The sequence below is a fragment of the Coregonus clupeaformis genome, chromosome 20, assembly GCF_020615455.1.
Source record: "Coregonus clupeaformis isolate EN_2021a chromosome 20, ASM2061545v1, whole genome shotgun sequence".
In the NCBI taxonomy this organism is placed as follows: domain Eukaryota; kingdom Metazoa; phylum Chordata; class Actinopteri; order Salmoniformes; family Salmonidae; genus Coregonus; species Coregonus clupeaformis.
In genome coordinates this window covers 60474432-60496313 of record NC_059211.1, presented here as the reverse complement: position 1 = coordinate 60496313, position 21882 = coordinate 60474432, and the positions used below count along the sequence as shown (strand labels likewise).

General features: G+C 43.8%; 1 protein-coding gene and 1 long non-coding RNA gene across 5 annotated transcripts in view; both read right to left on the bottom strand.

The window, feature by feature from the left end:
* The window catches only part of LOC121534012 (SEC14-like protein 1), a 44041-nt gene extending 31593 nt beyond the window's left edge, over positions 1–12448 (bottom strand). For all 4 annotated transcript variants that reach the window (XM_045205856.1, XM_045205857.1, XM_045205858.1 and 1 more), the window contains exons 1-2: positions 12091–12448; positions 3418–3507 (exon numbers count right to left, since the gene is read on the bottom strand). In XM_045205856.1, the coding sequence (XP_045061791.1) occupies positions 3418–3480 (63 nt within the window). In that variant the 5' untranslated portion in view covers positions 3481–3507; positions 12091–12448. The remainder of the gene's footprint in view (positions 1–3417; positions 3508–12090) is intronic.
* Positions 12449–14187: 1739 nt separating this feature from the next.
* Positions 14188–20294, bottom strand: LOC121534013. The gene is made up of 5 exons (XR_005994526.2): positions 20139–20294; positions 18987–19141; positions 17946–18123; positions 17073–17248; positions 14188–14695 (listed from the first exon to the last, which is right to left on the bottom strand). It is a non-coding gene; the product is annotated as an uncharacterized LOC121534013 (long non-coding RNA).
* Positions 20295–21882: the final 1588 nt, after the last annotated feature.

Below are 21882 nucleotides of genomic sequence, written 5' to 3'. Positions count from 1 at the left end.
ACCTCTCTTATACCGATTTCATTTGATCTACTAGGCTACATCATTCTGAAGAGTCTAAAAAGAAGGCTCTGATTCTGACAACTCTGATTCCGGCCTACCTGTTAAAGATATCACTTTTTTTTAAAGACAGGACAGACAGACAATTGTTTTTTTTGGGCTGTTTTTCTCGAGGCAAGCTGAAGCCGGTAGTGAAGTCTTGGCCCCTTCGTCGGTGTTTGGTCAACAGTAGGGATTATTCATTCAAGTGTTTGTTGTCATTCAACGAGAGACTAATCGTTTTCATGCAATTTTTTTCACTTGAGAAATACTGCACCAAACATCTTAGTTAGATGTAAAACTGCACGACTAAGATCTCCTCGGGAAAAATGTCAAAATTAATGACAGATCTCTTGCGTTATCTTAGATTAATTCTGACTATTTTGAGGAAGTGTATACTGGCTATGGTGTCTCAAGATGGACAAACAGTACTATTGCATCTTATTTCTCGTTTTTCAAGTTAAGGTCTTTTAAGGGTGTATGCGAGCACAATCGTTCGGTTCACCTAGCCGAGTTTGGCTAGGCGCCAGCCGAACCAAAGCATGCAGAAGCCTTAAGGCAGCTCGGATGTCCCTTAGGCAGGGTCATCTACAGTACAAAGCCCCTCAGGCAGCCCAATGTGGTTTTACTGCTATTTCAGTCCAGCCCCCCTCCCCTCTTCCTCCCCTGCTAATCCCCAGGTGTAGAGATCCAGCAGCCTCCACTCACAGACTATTTATAGCCCCCTGTCCAGTGTTTGCCCACCACTCATCCAGCCCAGCGCTAAGGAGATTTGCCTCTCCTCGTCGCTTTAGTAGAGGACGCTGATTTGAGGCAGAAAATAGCACCTGCATGCATGGCTACAATCTTAAACTCAAGAGTTTATTGAATCACATTCAATCGAAATGCAGTTACATTGGATTGAACTGAAACAATGCTTTGGCTGCATAAAAGCCGTGCAAATCTTCTAGAAATAGTTACAGGTCTTGAAGTTGGCCAACCTTGATTTGCCAATGAACATTTTGTAACAACACCTATTAAGTAAAGCAAGACGAGGTGGTTAACCAAAATGATGAAAACATGTCCTCCTCCTAGCTATGTACAACATGGTCATGAAGAAGTAACACTACTAAATTACCACAGATAATTATTCTGATGATAATCCACCATAACACAGTTCAATGTAGTGAACATGCGCCTCCTGGCCTGTAATAATAATAATATGCCATTTAGCAGACGCTTTTATCCAAAGCGACTTACAGTCATGCGTGCATACATTATTATTTTGTTGTGTCTGGGTGGTCCCGGGGATCGAACCCACTACCTTGGCGTTACAAGCGCCGTGCTCTACCAGCTGAGCTACAGAGGACCACATGTAGTCATGTAGCTACTTTACTGTGGAGAGGCTGAATAAGCGAGTGTTTTTCCACTGCTCTTCTGCCACTGAACCGTTTATTCAGTGAACTCTCTGTGACAGCCCTGCCTGACTGACTGTCCTGTCCTCTAGCTCTGGAGGCTGAGCAGAGAGAGAGAGAGAGAGAGAGAGAGAGAGAGAGAGAGAGAGAGAGAGAGAGAGAGAGAGAGAGAGAGAGAGAGAGAGAGAGAGAGAGAGAGAGAGAGAGAGAGAGAGAGAGAGAGAGAGAGAGAGAGAGAGAGAGAGAGAGAGAGAGAGAGAGAGAGAGAGAGAGAGAGAGAGAGAGAGAGAGAGAGAGAGAGAGAGAGACCGGTGCCAAGAGAGGAAGAAAGATGGAGCGAAAGAGAGGGAAAGAAAAAGTGGACAGTGAGTGCATTTACATGTACAGTAATAATTACATATTAAACTGATTATGGCAGTAGGCTGATTATGCAATAGTCATGTAAACACCTTACTCTGCTTATCTTACAATCGGCGTAAGGTCAAGATCTACGTAAGCATACACCGATTACAACACCTAGTTTTAAATTGGCGTTCCAGCTGTGCATTTGATCTGCGCATGGGCTAGCACCAGCCGAGCGAGCCTCCCTCTTTAGCGCAAGTGAAGTGAGTTTGGAACAGCTAAATGTATGCAAAGTAGTTTTCAGAATTAAATATGCTTCCCAAAAATAACATGGTCGCTGTGGTAGAACATTTATTTTTGTTGGCGATTTTCTGCATTTATCAGAGTGCCATCAGGTAGCCTGATTTCAGATGTGTCCATGTAAACAGGATTATTAGGGAAATTGTTATTCTTGCAAAGCTTGTAAACGTTTTAATCAAACTATTATATTAATCTGACTATCCACAATAATCACATTATTGTGTGCATGTAACCATACTCATTGAGGCAGAGAGAGTGGAGGAGAGAGAGAAAGTGGTAGAGATAGAGGGAGAGAGAGACAGAGAGAGAGAGAGACAGAGCTAGACAGAGAGAGACAGACAGACACAGAGAGACTGACAGCGAGAGAGACAGACAGCGAGAGAGACAGACAGCGAGAGAGACAGACAGCGAGAGAGACAGACAGCGAGAGAGACAGACAGAGAGAGAGACAGAGAGCGAGACAGTGACAGAGACACAGAGAGAGAGGCAGACACTGTCTATACTTCTAGTTTTTGTACTGCACACATCCTCTCATCGGATCTGAGTGAGTGAGTGAGTACAACTCAAGCATACTGTAGGAGCCAGAGTAGACACTCACTCACCAAAAGCCTGCACAGGTGCTGCATTTTTTAACAGAGGAAGCAGACCAGCAACCAACTCAGCAGTGGTACTTCTGTTCAACATAACAGTGCCCATCATTTGCTACTCAGATATTTAAAGGGTTTGTGTAGGGACATAGCTGGCAGCGGTTCCACAGCTGGCTGAACAGTGTTCAGGTTCTCAACAATGGCCTGAGATGGTGTGGAGGTTTGAGTTGTCTACATACTAGTTGTACTGGAAGTGATTTGTGCATCCTGGACTGGACTTGGCTGGACAATTCTTGAGTGGTCTGCTTGGTACATTACACAAATGACCAGTCAAGACAATCACAGTATTATGACCGCTAGTGCATGTTAGACCCAAGCAGCTAGATCGTACGCAACAGTGCAACACAACCACACATCATGTGGCACACATATTCAATATGAAGCCAAGGACAAGGTTGCCCTGATGTACTTTACCAACCATTCCCTCAAGGTGGTCTTGGAGACCCATTCATTACCATTACATAACCCAACCACTACTGCCTGTGTATTTGTTAGACCTAGGCTACATCTCATACAACCATTTTGTCAAGTTCAAGTCAATCATATGAAGGACAATGTTGCCCTAACATCCTTACTAACCATTTCCTAGAAGTGGTCTTGGGGACCCATTTATTACCATTACATAACCACTACAGTACATATAATATTCATGTGAAGTGTCAATGGAGGTCAAGAGTAGAGGGCAGAGTAACACTTACCTCCATCACCAGCTCAAAGGGCTGCTTGTACACCCTGATGGGTGACTGATACTTCTGCACCATGGTGGGAACGACTGTGGTGCCAACGACCTGAGAGAGAAAACAATCTGATATTAGAGCTTTTATAACTATCATCACAGATTTGTCCCCATGTCTTGGTGGGAGAAGATAATGGGCCACAATGCATCAGATTGGGTGAATAACACACAAAGAAAATAGTGCTTGAGGTGGCAAAATGTCAGTATCGTTCTGGATGGCCCCGCAGGAGGCATTTGACATGTCATTAAGTAAGCTTTGTTTGTTTGTTTGTTTGTTTGTTTGTTTGTTTGTTTGTGTGTGTGTGTGTGTGTGTGTGTGTTGTGATGTCACGAGAGGCTACACAGCTTTCAGCGGGATTGCTCAAGTAGTGCAAGGAGACCAGGTTCAACCAAAACAAGGATTTTATTAAAGGTCTTGGGAAACTAACGAAAGTATAACACAATACTGTTCTCTGGTGGCTCTTAAGGGTTAACAGTTCAGGGATGTCTCTTCCACATCCAAAATCATAACTCTCCCTCGCTCAAATAACTTTTCCCCAGTCTTACTGTCTTCCACGTTGCAGCTAGTGGCCAACCCAGCAAAACGTCCTTCCAAATGTCCCACACGTATTTCCACAGGTGCATATATCCAAAGGTGAGTATTTCCCCAAAGGTAAGTATCTCCAAATCCTTATATTCCTCATGGAAGTGGACGTGCAGCACTCTTGTCCTCCAGAGAGCCCAGGTTGGAGACGGTCTCTCTTCACTTCCCAAACCTTCAGCTCATCAGCTCCTGATTGGTTTCAGCTGCGTGGGAAGATTGGCCATAGAGGGTTGGAGTTCCCGACCATACCAGCAGATGGAGCCATAGCTGTCTGGGTTTGCAGCCATCTCAGGGGGATGTAACGTCCCTCCAGGACACAGCCTCTCGTGACATCACACATCCCCTCCTCGGGACCGACGTCCTCGTCGGGGTAAAGGCAGCGAAGAAGGCATCACGCCGGGAGAGGGCGTCCCGCATTGCCGTGGTGCTTGCCAGACTGCTCTCTCTTCAACTCCTCCAACTCTAGGACCAGGGACTCAGCCTCCTGTTGTCTCTCCTTGAGTTTCTTACTGAACGCATCAGCCTTGGTTTTAGCAGAGTTTAGCTTCTGTTGAGCAGCTTTCAGTTCCTTCTCTCTCTCTGCCTCCGCATTCTTCATCTTGTTCTCCAACACCTTGTACTTCTCCTCTGCCTTCTTCTGGACCTCCTTACTACTGCGCAGGGTCTCCTCACACTCTCGATGGTCCTGCGCAGCCTCTCCAGCTCCTCCTGTTGCTTAGGGAAGGAGCTCTGTTGGAGTTTAGCCTGGAGGATATCTAACTCTTCTGTCTTCATGTCTAACTGTTGCTTTAACAAACGATACCTCTCAGCGGTCCCCTTCAGACCAGACAGTTCTTTGTCCAGATTCTGTAGCTCCGTCTCTGTGTCGGTCTGGGCACCTGCCATCCCTATCAGAGCCCGGGCGGGAGTGAGTAATTCGGAGGATTGCACCGGAGCCTTCCCAGCCTGAGTCTTGCCTCTCCGTTTCCGAGGTACTCGGGTTATCCTCTCCTGAGACTCTCTCCAGAGTGGGTAAAAGGCTGGGCAGTCTCGTCCAATTAGGACAGGGACGGGGAGGGAATCAACCACCCCGCCGTCGTGTGTATGGTTCCCCGTGTGCTGGTCATTGTAAGTTCAGTAATGGGGTATTCTCTGGTGTCCCCATGGACACAGGAAACTGGGAGGACTTTCCCCCGGGGTCAGACACGTTGGGCCCACCAAATCCTTACGCACCAGGGTGGCCCGGCTACCAGAATCCAGTAAGGCCTCCACATCATGGTGATTCACAGTTACCGGGCAGGTGGGGGGTCGATCTGGGCCGCCATCTACGACTCCCAAGAGCGAGGCAAAACGGTGTGTGGGTGCTGAGCTGGAGGACTCGCAGTGGGCATAGGTTCATCGGCTGGTTTCCCACACTGCCAGGAGATATGTCCCATCTCCCCACACCGGTAACACTGTCGAGTTTCCCCCTCCTGGTGTACTCTTCTTGGACCCGCCTGGTTTCTGGCTCCCCCTGGAGCCGGGATAAGTCCTGACGTGGCTGGGTTCGAGACCTTGGGGTTCCTTTGGACGGGTTCTTCCCATTTGTGGTGGGGCCGCACTCCTGGGGTCTTTTTCGGGAAGCATTCAGCATCTCCGCTGTGGCCTGGTACTTTTCCACAGCTTCCACGGTCAGATCAGCCGTGGTCAAGGCCTGTTGACTGATGAACCGTTTTGCCTCATAAGGCAGGGCGCGTAGGTAACGATCCACCACAACGGCCTCCACCACCGCCGCTGCTGTATTCCTCTGCGGATCCAGCCATTTCCCTTGCGATTCGGACAAGTTCATGCATCTGCGCCCGAGGAGGTTGGTCTGGTTGGAAGGTCCAACTGTGAAAGCGCTGGGCCATACCAAACTTTGTGAGTCCATATCTGCTGAGGATCTCAGACTTCAGGGCATCATAGTCAGTAACCTGGTCAGGGCCCAGGTCCCGGACAGCATTCAGCGATTCCCCGGTTAGAAAGGGGGCTAACAGACCAACCCACTGTTGCTTGGGCCAGGCTTCCCTAGTGGCCGTGGCCTCAAATGCATGCAGGTATGCCTCAATGTCATCGGTAGCTCCCATCTTAGATATAAAGTCACTTGCCTTTATTGGGCGGGTATTTTGGACCACCCTCTGTCTCTGCAACTGCAATTCCTCTGCCTTCAGAAGGTTGGCTTTCTTTTGCTCCTCCAAGAGAGCCACGTTTGCTTGCATCTGGGCTTGCTGGCCAGCAACAAGGGCTTTCAATATGTCCTCCATTTCAGTCGGCGGGGAGCCTACGGCCAACTTGGAAAACTGGGTGATCAAACCTTCGGTATCCTCCTCTGACATGCACTATTAACGCTTGAGCGTGCCTGTATTCTCCACCATCTGTGATGTCACGAGAGGCTACACAGCTTTCAGCGGGATTGCTCAAGTAGTGCAAGGAGACCAGGTTCAACCAAAACAAGGATTTTATTAAAGGTCTTGGGAAACTAACGAAAGTATAACACAATACTGTTCTCTGGTGGCTCTTAAGGGTTAACAGTTCAGGGATGTCTCTTCCACATCCAAAATCATAACTCTCCCTCGCTCAAATAACTTTTCCCCAGTCTTACTGTCTTCCACGTTGCAGCTAGTGGCCAACCCAGCAAAACGTCCTTCCAAATGTCCCACACGTATTTCCACAGGTGCATATATCCAAAGGTGAGTATTTCCCCAAAGGTAAGTATCTCCAAATCCTTATATTCCTCATGGAAGTGGACGTGCAGCACTCTTGTCCTCCAGAGAGCCCAGGTTGGAGACGGTCTCTCTTCACTTCCCAAACCTTCAGCTCATCAGCTCCTGATTGGTTTCAGCTGCGTGGGAAGATTGGCCATAGAGGGTTGGAGTTCCCGACCATACCAGCAGATGGAGCCATAGCTGTCTGGGTTTGCAGCCATCTCAGGGGGATGTAACGTCCCTCCAGGACACAGCCTCTCGTGACATCACAGTGTGTACGTGTAGCAGCAGTTGGCGGGGAGCCCGGAGCACTAGGCAGTTGTCTGCAGTGATAGATTGCAGGAAGGCACTCTGCTCTGCCGTGGGTGAGGAAGCGCGTCTCATTGAGCTGATCAATGAATGCAGCGTTTTGCACCATACATCACACATTCAGGAACTGAACTGCATAGGGAACAGAGATTGGGATAGACATGGCCAAAAACAGGAAAGTCAGGGACTGCTAAATGCCAACTAGTCACTACTGCATGACTGATTAGTTATTTAGGTAGACCTACATTGATGAGTATGGGGGGGATGGGGGGGTAAAAACGTGTATTTTTTCATATATAGGACACACCATATGTGTTTTAATAAAATAAACTATATATGCATTGAGCTTGTCTGATGCTTTAAGCACACTGTTTGATGAAATAAGACACAAATGACTCAAGAGGGAACCAGAGATCAAGATAACAAAAAAACATGACCTGACCATTCTCCTCCCACTCCTACTGGCTTTTGCATATTCTGCCGTTACTCTCCTGAAGTTGCCTGTAATAGGCTACACGAGGAGTCGGCAACCTTTCTCATGTGGAATGACAATTTATCTTACAATTTCTACCGATCTGCGTGCAAGTTATAGTTTTCATGTGCATATTTTGTGAAACTTTTTAATCTCATTTATAATAACGTCTTAGTATCTCAAAATCATTGTCATGTGGTTAATCAAAATTCTATCCAAATCTAAATGAAAATGATACAATCCTAAAAAGTAACTTCTATTGCCAACTATGTAAAAATGTCCTATAAAGCCAACAAATAAAAACATTGTAACCTGCAGGTAGATAATATATCCTGATAAAAATAAATATCCTATAAATCACATTGGCTACGCATGGCCTGTCTGCAACGAACTTGAAACATTGTATCAACTATTAACTTGGGACATTGGATAAATTATTCTGGGCCTTCAGAGTTTCCTGTGCCAATGAACTCGGGACAGACACAGCTGTAGGCTATTTGCACAATGGATAAGAAGTAATTAAGTAGGCCTATTTTATGACCTTTCCACTGGATCAGAGCATTAAATTTTTCCCTTTCACTCCGAGTGGTTATCGAAAGGGTGAAAGCTGGAAAGATTTTTCAAATACTTTTAGGAACTATCGTCATTCTCAATTAATGTAAAAAGAGACTGTTTGCATACTGTTTCAGCTGAAGAAAACATTAGAGAAGCTCCACAGCTCATTACTGGTGGTGCGTTATGCCAATCAGAAATACTATCATATCCCCAAATGGGCACATTTATATGCCTACATTTGCACACAGACCAGGTAGCCTATAGGCCTACTTCTATGCGGAATCAGGTGCACGTCCTTACTCAACATTGACAGGAGCGCTCCAAACAAAAGACAATGAATAAATTGACAAAACTCATAAATGGAATGAAATAAACCAAAACTTGTTTCTCACAAGTGTAGCCTAGGCTATGCACTCTGCAAACAACGTGTCCATTCCGACAATGACAACGGTAAGACTGTAATAATAATATATTGAATGCATTAACAGAAATTACAGTAACCAAACAAACATTGTAGATTAGAAATTATAGGAATTAACGGTACATTTACTACTGGTGATCTACTGTATGTAATGGGGAATTGATAGACACTAATAATCAAACGCAAACAATGCATACAATGAAGTTATGAAACAATGAATGTGCACAAATTGGCAGGAGAGAGCACATTCTGGAGAAAGACATGCATCTTAAAGGCATTGCATGGTCAATCCGACATTTTGCATTGGCCGTGCAGCATTTACGGTGATACGGCATCTGCAGAAGTCAGGGCATTCATCCTTATTGTGCTTGTGGAGCAGCGCATAGCTGTTGTGAAGGAAGTTGTCAAGGAAGTGACTTGTGTTTATACAGGACCTCCCGCCCCCACCTACTGTCAACCAATCATGTCAATGCAGAGCTATAGGGAGCCCTCCACATTGTTACAAAATTTGAGAGCCGCACGGCGATGCGGTACAGAGCTCGATTTGGCCTCTGCATGCCACCGGAGGCTCCGCAATTGCGCCACACCCTCCATATGGAGCATCCGCCACATTCTCGGATCAAGCATAAATTGGGTTTAATCCATAGCGCAGGCCGCGGAGATGGCACAGTCCAATAAGAAGGGGAGTGTGGCGAAAAAGGCCATTCATGCTTGATCTGAAAAATGCTCCGTATTGCAGAGGCCAAATCAAGCTCCATACCGCATCGCTGTGCGCCTCTCAAATTTTGTAACAATGCGGAGGGCTCCGTATAGCTCCGCATTGACATGATTGGTTGACGGTTATGTGAGAGCGGGAGGTCCTGTATATACACATATTCACTTCCTTCACAACAGCTCTGCGCTGCTCCGCGAGGAGCAAGAAGTATGAATGCCCTGACTTCTGCAGAGGCCGTTTCACCGTAAATGCTGCACGGCCAATGCAGACTTCAGATTGACCATGCAGCTCCTTTTAGTCTCTGCCTCCGCAATGAATTAGTTCACTGAGATGGGCGCGAATAAGACAGGTGTCTCGTGTGCCATAAAAAGGATATCTATATATATTTGCTACTGCTCGACTAAAAAAATCTTGGTCGACCAACAGGCTATAGACCTGTCCTAGTACAATGTTGATACAGTCCCAAAATGTTTTGCATCTCAGCAGTCAAGTTAACACATTTTGCATCATCATGATGGTGTGGCAGGTGACACTTTGCTTCTTGAAAGTCCAATATATCTTGAAAACTTGACTGCTGACAAGCAAAACATTTTAGGACGGTATCAAATGTCTAAGGAACTAAATATATATATATATATATATATATATTTTTTTTTTTTTCTTCTTTAATTACCTATAATGTCAATTTTTAAGTACCAGAGTCCACTGGAAATATTGTTCCAAACAACAATAAGCTAAATCAAAAAAGGTACTTTTGAGATATTCATATTTGTTATGTTGAATAAATGAAGTGATATTTTTTATTTCAGAATCTAGACATATTTGAGAGCACACTGTAAGGAGTACAATGACACCAAGATGGTGGCAATGTCCGAACACCCATACTAGCGTACTCCATACTTAAACTGAATACTCAGCGCTCCAACCCCAGCTGTAAATAACCTGGTCAATCTTATCAACCAGCTAATTATTAGAATCAGGTGCATTAGATTAGGGTTGGAATGAAAATCTACATGATGGTAGCTCTCCAGGAACAGGGTTGGAGAGCCCTGATCTAGTAGAATTCACTCATCGTTTCTGACAACAACTGATAATCCGATAAATTGATGCGCCATACCAAAATAAAATAAACTAATGGTGGGAGTCAACGCAATCGGAGTACTATTTTCAAAATGTCACATACTTTAACACTTTATTTACGCATGCTATTTAGTACGCTAGTATGGGTATTAGGACAGAACCGTTATCTGTATCTTGTACGGTTCAGCTCATAGGGTCTTACAGGAGTTATGTAGGCCCTATTTACATTTGACATTTTAGTCATTTAGCAGACACTCTTATCCAGAGCGACTTACAGTTAGTGAGTGCATACGTTTTGTATAAATTTTTTCATACTGCCCCCCCCCGTGGGAATCGAACCCACAACCCCTGGCGTTGCAAACGCCATGCTCTACCAACTGAGCTACACGGGAGTCTAAAAAGGGCCTAAATTGGCCGCTTTCATCATGATTTTCTCAAATGGTTTGTGATACAAATGTAAAAAGCATGTCAAACATTCTTCCTCCCAATGAAGTTTCTATGTGAGAATTGCCAGACCAATCTGAGATACGTTAAATATTTCCGTCCTGGCGTGGAATCGCCCTGTTGTCTAATAGCTATTTGGTAAACATGGGTTGTGTTTATTAGGGGCACAACGAGCGCTTCTTATTGGACACGTTCAGATTTTACTACCTCCCTGTTTCAGACCATTTTCTTATGCTTTGTGCATACTGAACACAATCCAGATGTACAAGATCTCAAAAACTAAAATCACATTGCGAAATGTTAGTGTTGCTGTAAACCTATTCCGATACAAGGACATGTAAAGACAGGCGGAGTACCTGCCCAGTCTTAGCGCATGGCGTACCTTGTTCAGTGTTGTTGATTTATTTAACGTGCAGATACATGTTCCTGAGCAGTAAGTGTTGCCTGACCTTTTCAGCAGCTGTGCCGCAAGAAAGGGATCTTCTGTGATAGGGGTGTTAACACTTGCTACACAGCACTACTTCTGGTAGGTCTGGTCCAGGACGTTAGGTTCGGCTTGAGCCTCCTTCAACGTTTAAGAAGGCATACGCCGCACGCACGTAACGCACTGGACCAGAGCTATACTTCTGAGGGATATGGGGCTATTCAACTAAAACATCACACTAGCCTCGGTATCAGTCTGTTTCCCCCAAAGAAATTTGCATGACAATTTTATAGGAGTTGGCAAGAGACCAGAAGACTGGTACCAAGGCTACATCTATGCTACGGTCTGTAAAAGCTAACCATCTTCTACTAAAGTGACAACTAGGCTACGCCTTTCCATTTAGCCAACTATAGGGGTTATTTAGGCTACTTTAAACAGGTGAACAATTGTTACCGTCATGTTTTAAAGAGAGATGATACTTCTCTGTTGAACAAAATATGTAAGTCAAGGGGAAAAGAACAGGCGACATTTCAGAAACCAAACCACAATATTTACAGGTTCTTTGTTCACTGTTATCCATTACGCCATAGCGATGGCTAGCAGCACTGTAATCTACTGTACAAGCAAGCAGTGCCACTCAAAACACTTACAGCTGAGCCCTTCAGAAATCAAGAACACTCACTCAGTGATGCTCAGTGAGTGACAATCTCGCACACGCACGCGCGCGCGCACACACACACACACACACACACACACACACACACACACACACCGCAGCCTATATAGCTATAACATGTGAAGTCGTTAGAAGCCTAGTTTAGGCTACTTAGTCTACATTTTAGGTAAATTAGCTGGTCATCACAGTGCACAATCACTGCAAGCAATACGAATTCACACATGTATACCTGAACAAATATAAATGACACTCACCAATTAATTAACAGAACTTCTTCAACAATTATCTGGTTCTTTCGATATATTTGGCTTGTACTGTTTAGTCTGGACAGGGCACTCAAGTACCGTTATACTGTTAATCCATAGCCTTCTTCGGTTCCTTTTCGCCGGTCGGTGATGAACCAGTGCTGAACCTTAGCTAGCTGTTTTGCTAGCCAGTTAGCCATCGACCTGACAGCGACAACAACAGCATTTTAAAAAGGCATAGCTAGCTAACAACAGGTTCAGAATTGGGTTTTCACCGCGAAAAGATTCCAGATGCCGCTAGCGAGCTAAAGACAGCCAGCTGAAGGTTTGAGCCTTGAGGACAGGAGAGAATTAATGTATTTGAATGCTCGAGCTTTCTCATGGACAGTTACGCCCCTCCCCCTTTGGTACGGACAGAGCGCAGCAGTGCCGCGGTGCGGTGTGCGGTGTGCGGAGCGGTGCGCTCATACAAATAAAATCCACTGCTTCTCCATCCTTTTCATATGCGATTACAATAAAAAATCTGTTTCTAAATAGTATGTAGGTCTATCAGGGAAATAATAGTTGAGTGCTGGGACAGAATATTAGAGACAGATGAGCTGGCATATTATGCTACCAGCTCAGCTGTCATAAGATTAATGTCAAATGTTTTTTTATACTGTGAAGAGAGACAGGGGATAAAGGTACATGATATGAGTAAAGCCGTCATCTTCACTGCTCAGGGAACTGTCCACATGCAAATTTGACATACGTTTTTTTCATGACCATGCATCAATTCATATTGGACAATAGGCCCATGTGACATTTGTTAATTGGTCTCTTTCATCATACTTCTGTTTGCAAAATGAGTGTAATTTACTGTACGTGGATCCCCTAAAATCCATACTACATTTATAAAATGATATTTGCCTAATTCTGCACTCAAATATAATATAATCTTGCATAATTTATAAGAGGGCTTTATCCATTTAAAATACAGCATGACATGGCATGCACTTCACAAGTCATGAGTAGAACTCAGTCTCTAGAACCCATTTATTGGATTTCAGCTTAGTTCTGCTAAAGTCCATGTGCACGTGCCAGTCTTTCAAATAAGTGTGTGGCATAAATGAGTTGGCAGTGCAGTTGATCATAAGCATGAGTTGAAGGGTCCCCCAAAATGATTGGGTTATGGTTACTGTATAGGATAAGATTGCATGAGGAACATGTTCAGTAGGCTGCATTGAGTCACCGTTGGGAATTCAATCACCCATGTACTATACAGCAAAATGAGTCATGGGATACAAAGAATGAAATATTTTATAAGATAGTTTCAGGATTTCCATCTAACCTGAAAATCATAAATTTTTTTGAACTTGACTGAACTGGTAATGACATTTTCAATACCAACCCCATTAGCCATGTAATAAGATCTGCTTCCACCGCTGGAATGCCTTTATCAATATTCCATTGATTCAATTCGGTTGTTGATTTCATACATTTAGGACATTATGGCACAGAGGGACTGTTGCATAAGGCATATCCTTGTGTCCTCCAAAAAAATATTACATGTGTAATTTCACAACTACCCACTTCCCCCTAGGGCAGGGCTTCCTGTTGGATAACCATTTGAGAACGCCAAATCCCAGCAGGGATATTAAGAGGTAAGAATATTTTGCATTCAGCTGCAATATGGAATCATGCACATGTAGTTATCTGCACAGAGTTTGGATATTAGATCCAAGTAGAACAACTAAGATAATCCTCTTTAAGATCCACACAGGGCAATGTCATTCTATCCTCTCCATTCTGGGCACATGTGCGTGTCAAACAGGGATTTTAGGTCATATTTCATAACAGTGCCATCAATGACCTTCTGGGCATAAGCAGCAGCCTTGGGATGAAGCTTATTCTTTGGGCCATGGAATTACACACACACCAAGTATGCAATACATTTAGTGCAGATGGATAGTGCCGATAGCATGGGAGGCAATTACATTTCAAAGGCAAACTAGTAACATGATCCATCCAGCCTCAAACCAAGGTCTACCATCAAACTACAGTAGGTGGTGCAAATGCCTTCATTTGGATTGTTTGCTGTATTAAAAATGAATAGATTGACATAGATACAATGAATTTGTTTAGTTTTATTGATGAATCATGGCCAAACTACAGTTCTGACATCATGCCACAGTTTACTCCACCAAGAGAACAGCATGTTCCAGAAATACATTCATACAAATGTGATATGGTCTTGGCTGAGAGTCAAGTTGTTACAGAACCCTCTGCAAGGTCATTGCAATAACATTCTGTCATGAACACATTTTTCATGGTTGTAGCATTTGTTGCTTGCTACCTTCTCCTTGAGGAAGTGGATAATAACATACTTCACTGAATCTTTGACAATGGTTCTCCTGATGACAATACACCCCTTTAGATACCATTTAATCTATTTCTATGAAAATACATCAGTCAAAACATCAACGGTTAGTCCGATTCTGCTCCTTCACTCCATCAGGACAAGTCTTGGAACCAGGATGTGGTACGAAACCTAACAAGAGAGGAAGTTCATCAACTGACGAGTCAGAACCCACTGGGCTGATGAGGGGCACAGCAGAGCACGGGGCATCACCTCCTTGGGGGTTCAAACAAACAGATGGGTTAGGAAACTTTATACCAGGGGTCTCCAACAGGTAGTTCGCGAGCTACTAGTAGCTCGCCAAGCAATTCTGAAAATACATGCTTTTTCTTTCTTTTACATGTTCTAATCGCAAACTGTCATAAACAAAGCTCCCGGCTGCTTCCCAATCAACGCCACATTGACATTATCCCACACCTGGTTAGCAACCATTGGCTTAAAAAGCCAAACGTAACAATATCTGCCAATTAGTTTCCAGCAATATTGCCCCAGTCTGTCTGTCTGGTGCGCGCATTTGTCTAGCACTCTGTATGTAGCCAGTTAGCGATGCTAATGTTTGCCGTCTTGTGGGTAGACAGACTTTCCCCAAAAACCTTCTCAATTAAATGTTAACTGCAAAGTAGGCTTACCTGACAAAAATATATGATTATGTATAAATTAGGTGGCCATTGTTTAGCAAACTGTGCTGCAGCAGGCATAACAGCAGAAACATCGCTAGACTGACATTCCTTTCTTGCTTAATGCGCAATTAAAAGGAGAATTAAACTCAAATTGAAATGTGTTCGTTTTTCCCCAGAACTCAATTTACCTGATGTGATTTAATCATTGACATGGACTCAGAACATCATTTATTGTTTCTATAATATATATATGTAAAAGGCCTATTGAGAGTAACATTTTAATTCCAGAAAATACAACATTTATGGGGCCCCCTTAGTTGTTTATTAAGCATAATTTTACCAGTTATATTGACAAAAAAAACATCTTTCATACACCAAGGACCCGGGGGAGAGGAGAAGAATGTGCCCATTTGAAAGCTATAAAAATAAATTAGTAGCTCGTGACACATTACATATATATATATACATACATATATATCTATTTTTTAAGAAGCTCTCATGCTAGAAAAGGTTGGAGGCCCCTACTTTATACCATGGCATTGTTAAATACTCGTTTCAGATTTAAGGGCATTCTAGAGCATGCATTATTTCCCTATAATGCACAGTATATCAGCACGGTAGAATTCAATGGCTAGAGTTCATTCTTACATGTTCTATGTTTGAACTGCTTTTGAAAGCAAAAGTCAAATTGAAAACATTATTGGCATTGTTGAATTTGATTTTCATAATAGCAAGCTAGGACTGCTGGTTTGGTCAGAGATACTTTTGAGGAGATGGAAATTCCATTGGAATCGTATTAACGCCCATTGTGTAAGTTGCCCACGTGTCGTCAATGGGCCGCACGGTACATTCTGGGACAAGGAAAGCTCTCCTTCAAGTAGTGAATGGGAGTCAATTGGGCGCTAGCTCAAAAACCCAACAGCAGCATGAATTTCGTCAACAAGTGCAACATCACACATTTTTTCAGAGATAATGAACTTGTTCTCCGTAATATCATAAATCTTTGGAATAGTGACATTACGTACTGTTGAGGAAAATGGGCAGGTTTCACAACTCATACCCTGACTTTGAGAAGGGATTGCGTGACAATTAGCTTAGCAACCGCGTGACGCAGCATGACAACGTGAACGCGATTGGTCAACAACCTGCTGGGTGAGGCATTATACGTTCCTCCACTGCCCAATGGGAGTCCCATCTCTGGTTTGGTTAGCTAAACAAGCAAGTCTGTCTGGTTACCAAGTCAACTACTGTAGCTATCAATTAAACTTGCTAGCTACTTCAGTGGATGTTGAACACATTTCTACCGGTAAATGTGTTAAATTATAGCCATGGTACAAAAGGGATAACCAACGCAGGGTTCTATGCGTTCTCTGGGAAAAAATGCAACTCTGTGGAAGGTTAGTTCCACTCCAATAGCGCATCGTAGGACATGCCTTCCACGTCGTTCATAATTTTCCATAGAACGCATAGCCCCTCGATTATCCCTTATGTAATTGACAAATCTTTACACAAGATGTAGTGTTGAAAATGGTGAGAATATAGCCTACGAAGCATGACACATGCAATGAGGAAATAGGATAGGAGTTTCACAATACATCTACAGCATTTAACCACCATTAAATATAGAAGGAAGGGATTCATCTGTTTTCTAAAGACATTTGTGTGCAGTATCATACAAGAGCATCAAACTGCTGTATACATGCTCACACCTGCAACTGCCAGGGCAGGCTTCACAGAACCCACTCTGTTATAGTATAGGTTCAACAAGGCACGCTGCAGCATACGGCCATGATGGCTACACTGCAGCACCTGCCCAAGACCAGATTAGCAAAAGTTGCACGCCCCAAATGGCACCCCACTTCCTATATAGTTCACCACTTCTGACCAGAACCATATGGGCCCTGGTCAAAAGCACTGCATTAAATAGGGAGTCATTTGGGACAGATACACTTTAAGCCATGTAGCCTACTTACCAGGTTGGCCAATTACAGCAGAGGTGAGAGGGATCCATGGATCTTGGCGCCACAGAAATAGAATCTATGTGATACTATTTATATGCTTTGCCCCTTCATTGTCATCATGCATCTCATCTCAATGGCCCCCATCATGTGACTTCAAGGACATTGACTTGTTCAGATATCGTTCCCATCTGTAGTGGTTCAGGATTAGAGACAAATGTTTTAGTAAAGCAGTTTTTTGCTGAAATGATAAAACATTAGTTTCATATGTCAGACAGTTCAATTTAGAAAACAGAAGATTTGATCTGTCCCTCATGACTATTGATCTTATCCTAGTATGCCATCACTGGAAGACGTGTATCATTACCACCAACAGGGAAATCTTTCTGGGCCTAGACTACTAGCTAACCCTGTATACTAGTTTTGCTACAGTACAGCTTTGCCACTAAATTTAGCTAACTGGTAAAAGCCTATCTAGTTTCAATTAATTGCAAAGACGTCTACAGCATTAGATTTCTTTCAACACTAAAATATATAGAAGGGACACAACTTCAGTTTTCTAAAGACAATGTTTGTCTGCAGTATCATACATGAGCATCAAACTGCTGTATACATGCTCACACCTGCAACTGCCAGGGCAGGCTTCACAGAACCCCCTGTTATAGTGTAGGTCCAACAAGGCACGCTGCAGCATACGGCCATGATGGCTACACTGCAGCACCTGCCCAAGACCAGATTAGCTACACAGTGATTCACTAATGGCACCCTAGTACCTATATAGTGCACTACTTTGACCAGAGCCCTGGACAAAAGTAGTGCACTAAGTAGGGTATAGGGTGCCATTTGGGACAAACCCAGACTATAGGCCAAGCCATGTAGCCTACTTACCCAGTAGACCAATTAAAGCAGAGGTGAGAGGGATCCATGGATCTTGGCGCCACAGAAATAGAATCTATGTGATACTATTTATATGCTTTGCCGCTTCATTGTCATCATGCATCTCGTCTCAATGGCCCCCATCATGAGACTTCATCAAGGACATCTTACTCGATGAGATGCTGAACCACTACGGGTGGGAAACAGAAGAGAAGTGTTTAGTAGAGTAGTTTGTTGAAATGATAAACATCTGTTTCATATGTCAGACAGTTCAAATTATAAGACATTTGATCAGTCCCTCATGAGTTTATTGATCTTATCCTAGTATGCCCTCTACTGGACAACGTTATCATTAGCACCAACAGGGAAATCTTTGTCACTAGACCACGTGTCAAACTCATTCCGTGGAGGGATAAGTGTCTGCAGGGTTTTGCGAGGGATAAGTGTCTGCAGGGTTTTGCGCCTCCCTTGATAAGTTTGGAACTCCTGTCACCTAGTTGTCTAGGTCTTTATTGGACACAAATTGAAAGGAAATAAAAACCAGCATACATTCAGCCCTCCATGGAATGAGTTTGACGCCCCTGCACTAGACTACTAAACCTGTATACTATTTTCTACAGTACCCCTTTGTCACTAAAGTTAGTTGGCAGGCGAAAGCCAATCTAGTTTAATTGTAAATACTTCTACAGCATTTAATTTATTTCAAGACCAAATTATATAGAAAAGTCACTTCTGTTTTCTAAAGACAAAGTTTGTCTGCAGTATCATACATGAGCATCAAACTGCTGTATACATGCTCACACCTGCAACTGCCAGGGAAGGCTTCACAGAACCCCCTGTTATAGTATAGGTCCAACAAGGCACACTGCAGCATACAGCCACACTGCAGCACCTGCCCAAGACCAAATTAGCAACACTGTGCGTTCCAAATGGCACCCCATTCCCTATATAGTGCACTACTTTGTACAAGAACCCTGGTCAAAAGTAGTGCACTAAATAGGGTGCCATTTGGGATGCATTCAGTCTATAGGCCAAGCCATATAGCCTACTTACCCAGTAAACCAATTGCAGCAGAGCTGAGAGGGATCCATGGATCTTGGCACCACAGAAATAGAATCTGTCATTCTATTTCTATATTTTGCACCTTTATTGTCAGCATGCATCTATTGACTTCAAGGACATCCAACTCGTTGAGATATGTTGAACCACTACAGGTGGGAAACATTGGAGATGAGTGTTTTAGTAGAGCAGTTTATTGTTGAGATGCTAAACATTGGTTTCATATGTTAGACAGAATATTTTCTGTCCCGCATGAGTTTATTGATCTTATCCTAGTATGCCCTCTACTGGACAACGTGTATCATTACTACCAACAGGGAAATCCTTCTGGCACTAGACTACTATCTAAACCTGTATACTTTTTTCTATAGTACCTTTGCCACTAAAGTTAGCTAGCTTGCTAGTGAAAGCTAATATAGTTTAATTGAATTCTAAATACATCTAAAGAATGTTACATATATCAACACAAAAAAAAAATTTGAGGGAAGGGACACAATTTGTTGTTTTCTAAAGACAAAAGTTTGTGTGCAGTATCATGTGAGCGTCAAACTGCTAGTCCAGGCTTCACAGAACCCACTGTTATAGTATACGGCAAAATAAAGGAAACACTTGAGTAAATGAAGGATTCAACGTAACGTTATATTGAAAGCTTCCACACAGGTGTGGTTTCTGAATTCATCAAGCAATTAACATCACATAATGTTCAGGGTCTTGTATAAAAATGCCAAGTAGCCCATTACTTTCACTGCCATGACTAGAAGAGATCTGCATCTTTGAAAGACGGGTCTCAAAAGAGCATAGGTGGTTTAAATTGTGTGTGCGTCAGTCACCAGATCTTAACACGCTGCAGCCTACGCCGACCATGATGGCCCAAAACCAGATTAGCTACACAGCGATTGGCAAATGGCACCCTATTCCCTAAGAGCCCTGGTCAAAATAGGGAATACGGTGCCATTTGGGACGGATACAAATATTATAACAGTTACCAGAAACACGTTCGCTTTGTTACGAAATGTGACCCCGTCACCTAGCTCGTCTTGTTTGGCCTGGTTGGACGTTTAACAAACCCAGCTCGATGAAGTTCAACAAATGTAGCTAGCTAATGTTAGCGTTTTGCCGGCAGGTTAGCAAGGAAACTTTTCTTACCTTGTTCGTAAATGCGTTTCGGTCATTTCCATCCATGCAAATCGTCTCCTTTGCTCAATACATAACAAAATTAAACGTTTTAACAAAAGTTAAAAATGAGCTCTACTTAGATTGCTTGCCACCCTCGGACAAGAACAAAAACACTTATTCTTTGGGATTGTGTTGGCGGATCGCACCCAATTTAAGGTGCATACACCGCCACCTACTGTATTGGAGTGAGGCCATTCACCGCCTACCTATACTGAACAAAAATATAAACGCAACATGTAAAGTGTTGGTCCCATGTTTCATGATCTGAAATAAAAGATCTCCGAAATTTTCCATACGCACAAAAAGCTTATTTCTCTCAAATTTTGTGCGCAAATGTATTTACATCCCTGTAAGTGAGCATTTCTCATTTGCCAAGACAATGCATCCACCCGACATGTGTTTTTATTTATTTCACCTTTATTTAACCAGGTAAGCCAGTTGAGAACAAGTTCTCATTTACAACTGCGACCTGGCCAAGTTAAAGCAAAGCAGTGCGATAAAAACAACAACAACAACACAGAGTTACATATGGGATAAACAAAACGTACAGTCAATAACACAATAGAAAATCTATATACAGTGTGTGCAAATGTAGTACATTATGGAGGTAAGGCAATAAATAGGCCATTGTGCAAAATAATTACAATTGAGTATTAACATTGGAATGATAGATGTGCAGAAGATGATGTGCAAATAGAGATACTGGGGTGCAAATGAGCAAAATTGTCACGAGTTACAAAGCCAGAACCCAGAAGCAGACCAGGACAAGGTAAGTTGAAACGAAGGTGAGTGTTTATTTACAAATTCAAGAGTGATGCTGAATAATCCAGGGAACAGAGCGGGCGGCGTTGATTAGTTGTTGGGGGTGCAGTGGTTGATCCAATCATGGCTCGGCAGCCGCCGACCACCAGGCAGAGGTTGGATGAAGGTTCCGGACGAGTGACTGCAGATGGAACAAAACGGAGGTAAGTAAACAACAAACCAACAAGGTGCAAAACAACAAAACTAACGCTAGAAGCTCTAAGACTGATACTCTGGTAAACCTACTGTTCATGGCTAACGATCCGGCAGGGAATGGATGTTAGGCCAGAGCCTAAGAAGGGTGATGATCAGGACCAGGTGTGCAGATTGCTGATGGGATGCAGGTGCGGAAATCAAGAGAGCTCCCGCCTAGCAACGTTGCCCGGCAACCAGGCAGGGAGCGTTCCAGAACCCTCGGGAAACTGGAGATCACGAGCAGAAAGACTAGTACACAGACAGGACCCGACTCAGACTGCCGGGATCGTTACAGTACCCCCCTCCGACGAACGCCACCGGGCGGACTCCCGGAGCGCCAGGATGGAGGCGGTAGAAGTCACGAATGAGGTCAGCATCTAGGATCTGTCGCCGCGGAATCCAACTCCTCTCTTCAGGACCATACCCCTCCCAGTCCACGAGATACTGGAAACCCCGGCCCCGCCGTCTGGAATCCATGATGCGTCGCACCGTGTAGGCAGGACCACCTCCGATCATCCGAGGAGGAGGAGGAGGAGGCGGAGGAGGCAACAGAGGACTGAGGAAAACAGGCTTGAGGCAGGAGACATGAAAGGTGGGATGGACTCTGAGCGTCCTCGGTAGTTTGAGTCGAACTGCCACCGGATTGATCACCTTCTCCACCACAAACGGACCAATGAACTTCGGTAACAACTTCCTAGACTCAGTCCGTAAAGGAAGA